At 42.4% G+C, this 6,992-nt stretch overlaps 1 protein-coding gene across 1 annotated transcript in view; it reads right to left on the bottom strand.

Moving 5' to 3' along the window:
• Positions 1 to 6,992, bottom strand: part of LOC143023058 (uncharacterized) — a gene marked incomplete at its 3' end in the record, with an annotated part of 55,822 nt that continues 48,830 nt past the window's right edge. Inside the window, 1 exon segment of the mRNA XM_076181529.1 lies at positions 1 to 6,992. This exon segment is cut by the window's right edge and continues 10,011 nt beyond it. Within this exon segment, the coding sequence (XP_076037644.1) occupies positions 1 to 6,992 (6,992 nt within the window).

Genomic DNA, 6,992 nt, shown 5'->3' with positions numbered 1-6,992 from the left:
TCTGAGAAAGATTGAATTCTTTTGCAGAATCAGAACAGTCAACCTGACACTCGGCCTTTTCTGAAGCATTAATGGGTGCTTCTGTTACTTTATCACTGCCAATGGATGTGTTACTTTCTCTTCTAGACTGTGCTGCTAAGCCCTTCAATTTTACTTTTAAGGGAGCCTTCATTGGAGGAACCTTACTACTTTCCTGTTTGTCTAAAGTGGAGGAAATTTTTCCTGCAATAGAAGTGCTGCAATCCTTTTCTTCCTGTACTTTATCACTTGAATTTCCCTCTAACACAACAGGACTTCCTTGTATTTCATTTTCATTTTCACCTTCTATTTCACCCAAACTTGTAGATGAATCCTTCAATTTTTCAACAGTTTCTGTGGAAGTAGGAGAGGCCACTTGTACACTTGATTCTTCTGTATCTGCGTTCTCTTCATTTGTACATTCCTTCTCAGAGGGCTTTTTGCATGATTTTTTCTGAGATTCTCCATCACCCTGCTTGTCAGCTTCCCTTTCCTTTACAGAAGATTCGAGATCCTGTTGTTCACCTCCTGACTCTTGAACAACAGGTTCCTGAGGTTCAACTGGCCTATCCTGCTCCCATTCACTCGAGTTTTTTCGCCTGATTCGTAACATAACAGGTGCCTGAGGAATAATAAATCCATCATCAGTGTGACTCCCTGTACAACTTTTACCAGGAGGTGTCTCCTTGTGCGGTGTTTTATCCTTGTTCTCAAATGATGATGAAAATCCTGCAATGCCTGACTTTTTTATGACCAAAGTAGGAATAATTGGCCTTGAAGCACTTTCTGATGAGACTCTACTGGTACTATAGTTATGCTGATTACCTGTGGTTTTGCTGCAATCTGTTGATTCTGAAACATCACTAAAAGTAGAACTCTCTCCATCAGAGGCTTTCTCCCTTTCCACAGATACAATATCTACATCTTCACTATGAGGGTTTCTGATCTTTAATACAATCTTCAGGTTTTGAGTATCTTCCACTGATGACTTCTTAATTCTTGCACCTTGACAGAACTGGGAGGAACTTGAAGATTGTGCTTTTCTTGAAGAAGGTCTGTATTTTCTTTTCAAATGGATCTTTGGTACAAAATCTTGGCCCACTATTGGAGTAGAACCTCCAAAAGGTATTCGATGAACAGGTGTGTACATTGGAGAGTACATTGGAGTGCGCAATGGTGTTCTGTACCCAGGCATATGATTTGGAGTTCTAGTGGGTGTTCTAAGATAACTATAATTAGGCCGATGAGCAGGAGTTCGCTTTGCATTTTCTACAATCTTCCTAGCTTTAGTAACTACTGGATTATTTTTGTGTGGACGTCTTTTTCTAACAATCAAAGGAAGGTCATCTTCAGTACCATCATCAAAGTCATAAACGTCCTTCTTTGATCCATACAAACCTGCATCTAATTGATCTATGCCAAGAGGATCATGAGGATTCTGAGAAACTGGAATGGGTTCTGGAGACTTTGAACTTGACATATCAAGAGGAACCTCTTGATCTCCACCCTGCAAATTCTCACCTATTGTAGGAGATTGCAATAGTCCTGCAGTCGAAGTTTCATTTTCTTTCTCTTTAGGTGGATTTGCCAATGATTTTTTAGGTCCAGATAAACAGAGATCTAACGGTAATGAATTTGGTTCTTCAACAGAGATTACAGGCAACTGTGTATCAGTTACAGGATTAGCAACCTGAGCTTCTGATGCTACTGTAGATGACATCTCTGTTTCATAATCAATTTTTCTTCTGAGCTTCCTTGGTCTTTTTACAGATTTTCCAGCAATTGTACGTTTGATAGTCAATCTAAGTGGATGTGATTTATCACACTGATCCAGAACCTGCAATACAACTGGAGACTTCGATTTAGTTCCATCTGCTTCACTGGCAACTTTCGAAGGCAATGACTGTTCATTTCTATTATTTGCTTTTTCTGGAGTCTCTTGCCCTGACTGAATTGTGCATTTTTTGGATTTTCCTTCTGCCTTCCCAGAAGTAACACATGGACCCTGACTACTTTTGATAGTCTCCTGAACTTCCACGTTATTTGACAAGACTTCAGGGACAGCAATATTTGCTGTTGGTACTACAGCTGGAAGCACTGGAGAGGTTCCAGACCCAAAATTCTTCCTTGGACGACCCCTTCTTTTCTTTGGGGGAGTGGCCTCAAAACTAAGGGTTGTTCCTTGTTGTTTGGCAGGAGTAACATCTTGTTGAGTAAATGGTTTAGGTGGTGAAATATACACTGCTGGGTCCAAAACCCTTTTGGGTGGTCTACCTCTTCGTTTCTTCTGTGGAAGATGGTCTTCATAGGACCCGAGACTTGGACTCGCTGCAGTAGGCGTACTAGTTATTGCTGTACTTGGAGCATGAACATTATTGGAGGATTGTATAGGCTCTAAATCATTGGGCCCAAGAGCTGGAGAAGGGGAAGGCTGAGAAGAGGTAGAGGGAAAAGAACAGGGAACTGGGGAAGATTGACGAAGTGAAGATGGGGGACATGAGGAGAGGGGAGGAGAAGGTGGAGGAGGAGGATAACAAGGGGTTGAACGTGAAGGTGGTGGTACAGATGAGGAGGATGGTGAAGGTGGTGGAGAAGAAATGGGTGGAGGAGAAGGGTGTGCCAAAGCAGGGGGTTGTGAAAGCGGGGTCTGGAAAGAGGATGGGACTGAAGGGGGGAGCAGAGATGAAGTGGGTGGAGGTGAATGGGGTGAAGACTGTGGCATTGGAGGTGGAGTAGAGGAAGGGAGTGGTGGAGACAAAGAGAGGGGAGGAGATGGAGGTGGTAGAGATGAAGGAGAAGAAGGAAGTGCAGAAGGACGTGGAGCAGAAAAGGGTGGAGGACACAAAGGGTCTGCAGGAGTAGGAAGCTGAGAGGATGGTGTTGGAGAAGATGAAGGTAAAGGATGAGGAGGAGGAAGAGGAGGAGAAGGAGGAGGAAGAGGAGGAGGAGAAGGAGGAGGTGAAGGTGCAGAAGTTGGAGGAACAGAATGACAGACAGCCGATTTAGAAGGGACAATCACAGCTCTGGGCAACAAGTTATCTGTACTTGGTTTGTCCGTATCTCCATCCTGATCAAAGAATTCTTTGTATGATTTAGTTGCACAGGACCGCCTTCCTCGCCTTGGCCTTTCATTTGTTGATGGGGTGTCTTGAGGTGGTAAAAGAGCACTTGAACTTTGGTTCTTTTGATTGTTACCATCTTGGCATGTCTGACCAGGATCCAAATCTACCATGGTTGCTTTTAACCCTCTAGGCTGTTTTGGCTTTGGTGGTGATCTTCCTTTTGTTGGCTTGGCCTTCTGCTGAGCTTTGGTTACTCTGGCTGTTGATCTAACAACTCTTACTGGTGACATAACTGGCTCTAGAGGCAAGTCATCAACATACTTACAACGACCACCTCTACCCTTCTTAGTAGCTCTTGTTTGCCTAACTCTTGGTGGAGATACAATGCCCTTGACCGGTTTCATCTTCTGACCTCCCCTCATATTTCTGGGCTTATCTGGTGTTGTTGATGACACCTCTGGGCTACTTTCAACAGAATCCCCCACTGCATGTTCTTCTGCCATTTTTGAAATTATATCTGCAGGAAAAGCTTTGATTGCTCCTTTGGTGCGTGTTTTCAACCTGCCCTCACACATCTTTACATTCTCCTGTAAATCTATTACTTTGTCACTTGCCTCATCAACTAAGCCTGAACTTTGATTTAGTTCAGCTGCATGGGAAAAAACATCCTTTGGATGCTCTAAAGGTCCTACTGGCAACGAGCCTGGGGTCTCTTCCTTATCTGAGATTGAGCCTCTTTCCTTACTTGACAAGTTAATTGGTCCTCCCCTACTCTGACAATCATCAATATCTATATTGTCTTTCAAAGTTTCACTCAATGTCTCTTTCTTTGAAAGTGCTAAATCTGGATCTAAGTTAGGATTTTCAGGGGAACCTAAGACAACAGAGCTGGGCGAAGGAGGTAAAGGCTGAGAATCCTCACTAGAAAAACTATCACGTCTACCACAGACAATCTTACTAACTTTTGAAAACCTACCAGAATCTGCATCACTATCATCATGAAGAATTAGTACATCTCTGCAGGAGAGGGGTGAATGTGTAGGGTCCTCCATTTGCAATGGTTCAAGTAACTCGTTAACCCCTGGCTTATCTGTGCCATGAATATCCATTTTGTTAACTTGTGGGTCATTAACTACCTCTTTTGTTACATCTCTGTCACCTTCAATGGCAATATCACAATCTGCTTCCTCTACAGAACTTGTTTTCTCATTCGTTATCTCTTTGTGGACTTCATTTTCTTCATCTCCCTTTGATTCACTCTTTTCATCGTATTCTATGCCACCTTCAACTCCTTTATTATTCTTTATTTCATTATCTTCAATTGCTCCAATATCTTTTGGCTCTTCATTACCAGTAGCATTTTTCTTGATTTCAGCCACTATGTCAACTTCTGGCTCACTTAACATGTTAATTTCATCTTCATTGTGAACTTCAACACCACTGTTGTCGTCATCTTTCTCATTACCATCACCTTCATTATTCACAGCACTCTCCTGGTTAAATTCAGCCACAATGTTAAATTCTGCCTCTAAATCAACCCCAGCTCCTCTGTTAATATTAACATTTGATTCCCATTTGTCTTCAGGGTTTCTAGCACAACTATCCTCAGTATCAAGTTCAATTACTAGACTACTTCTACCTTCCAGGCTTTTTCTACTGTCCCTCAGACTGCTGTAATGGACATCGCTTGATGTCTGGAGACTATCCTTTCTATCTATGGAATTGTTTCTTTCCTCTTCCACGATTTCATCAGTTTCTTTATCCTTGTCCTTAATTGAGGTACTGACTTCAAGAGCCTCAAGAAAACTTTGATTCTTTGGCTGGCGAGACTCATAACCTTGCAAAATAGATATTGCTTCCCCTAATCTATCTGTCCCTTTGCTTCTGTCAACTTCATCAGTGGTCAAATCTCTTACCTCAGGATGAGCTATTTCTTGACTCTCCTCTTCATCAATACTATGTGAAAGACTAGCTTGGTCATCCTCAAACTTTTCAGAGAATAGCTTCTTGTACCCACGAGTGAAGGTCTTTTCCAAATTAACATCCTGATGGGCATTTCGCTCCTGTGTTATATCATTATGTATATTTCTGAGATCATTCAGCTGAGTCCCTGAAAAATTTACATCACTTAATCCTGATGGAACCTGTTCCAGATTTTCCTTCTCAGAAGCACAAACACTCTCATCTTGGTCCTCACTATGATCTCTATCACCAAAGTATTTTTCCTCCTCCATGCCACCTACACTAACTGGAGTTGTAGCATCTGGACGGCCTTGATCCACAGACTCCCTCATGTATCGGTGCAACCATTTCCTTTGACGACTCTTTTCTTCAGGGTGTTTGAGACTTTCATGGGTATTATCATGGTCAGCCTTCTCACTGCAAGCACTTGGAGTGTCTGACAAATCTCCCATGCCTGGATGACAAGTGGAAATCGGTTTTGTTCCATCAAGGATAAATGGCCCTGAATAACTGGCTGCACCAGTTTTTAAATCTCTTAAATCACTAACATCTTTAGGATACAATTGTACAGGTTTTATTGTCAGTTCACCACCTGCTTCACTCTGATATCCTGACGACATGGATGTAAAATGATGGTTCTGAAGGCTCTTCCCTAAGCCTTCTAAACTCTGTGTTAATGGTGTATCATCAACTACATTAATGGGACTATCATCTGGAGATAACTCTGTGGCAGTCTTGGGTTGGTTATCTTGCCCATTTTGCTTCGGTGTGCTAGTCATTCCATGAAATGAAGTTGGTCCTCCTTTTAATCCTCCTGGTGGAACATGAAGAGGTGGAATTGCAGTTTCCAAGGGTAATGAGCGAATATGAGGGTACCTCCTCCACATATTGGGGTCAACATTTGGACGTACTAGAGGATGATGAGGAGGTAGTGCAGCTCTAGGTAATGCTGTCTGAGGAGGAATACCAGTCCAGTATGCATGTGGTACTGGTATGGAATTATAAATATGTCTTACTCCTCTAAATGGAATACAAGAGGGATCACCAAGCACCTGGGCCTCAATATGATTATCTCTACCTCGATGCCCTCCAGATGTGTCAAGGCAATCTCTTGATGTAGGAGTGCCAGAATAGAGCAAGTGAGGCTTTCTACCTGGACCCTCAAAATTACTTTGACTAATGAAAACTTGTGCACTTTCATGTGGATGTTTGTTCTCACAATTCTGAGAAGAATCTCTATCATGGTCCTGCCTCACATCTCTCCCACATTCATACAGAGACACTCTTTCATGCTCAATAACAGGATTCCTCCCATGATCAAGCATGGGATTTCTTTCATGTTCCTTATATGTTACTCTCTCATGTTCATGAACATGGCCAACCCTTGGCTCCACCTCCAGACTAGGTATGTGGGGTATGGCCTGAGCTGGACCAATGTTTTCAACTTGAGGGCACAATTCATGTCCTGAGATTTTCCGAGCATGTACCATTTGTGATACGATTGGAGATGTTACAGGAGTTGATGTGGCCCTTGGAATTGGATTTAAAGTAGTTACAGAAAAAACAGAATCAGGTGCCTTCCCTGTTGCTGGTCTTGCATGTGGGGTGGAAATATGTCCTACAGGTACTGACTGCATGTCTGTATCATGCATTCTTTGAACATTCATATCTGAGTGATGAAAGTCATAATTAATAGAACGCTTTCGAGGATGCCGAATACTAGCTCGATGGGCCATTTCCACCACAGGTGCAGGCTGGGTAAATAGTTTTTCTTGGGTCTGACCCATTGGTGACTTACAAGAAATATCTTCAGTTTTAACATTTAGCGTATCAGTTATATTTCTTTTCATATTCAAAGAGCTAGGAGAAATAGTGTTGGCATTAGATGGGACACCAATACCTGATCTTGCAATGACCAAAGGGAGAGGAGATGTTTGAGTATCTTGAGCA

This window comes from Oratosquilla oratoria, unplaced genomic scaffold (assembly GCF_046742065.1).
Source record: "Oratosquilla oratoria isolate Oo_2021 unplaced genomic scaffold, ASM4674206v1 SCAFFOLD295, whole genome shotgun sequence".
Classification (NCBI taxonomy): Eukaryota; Metazoa; Arthropoda; class Malacostraca; order Stomatopoda; family Squillidae; genus Oratosquilla; species Oratosquilla oratoria.
Note: the sequence above shows the minus strand (reverse complement) of the source record. Positions and strands in the feature narration are given on the sequence as shown.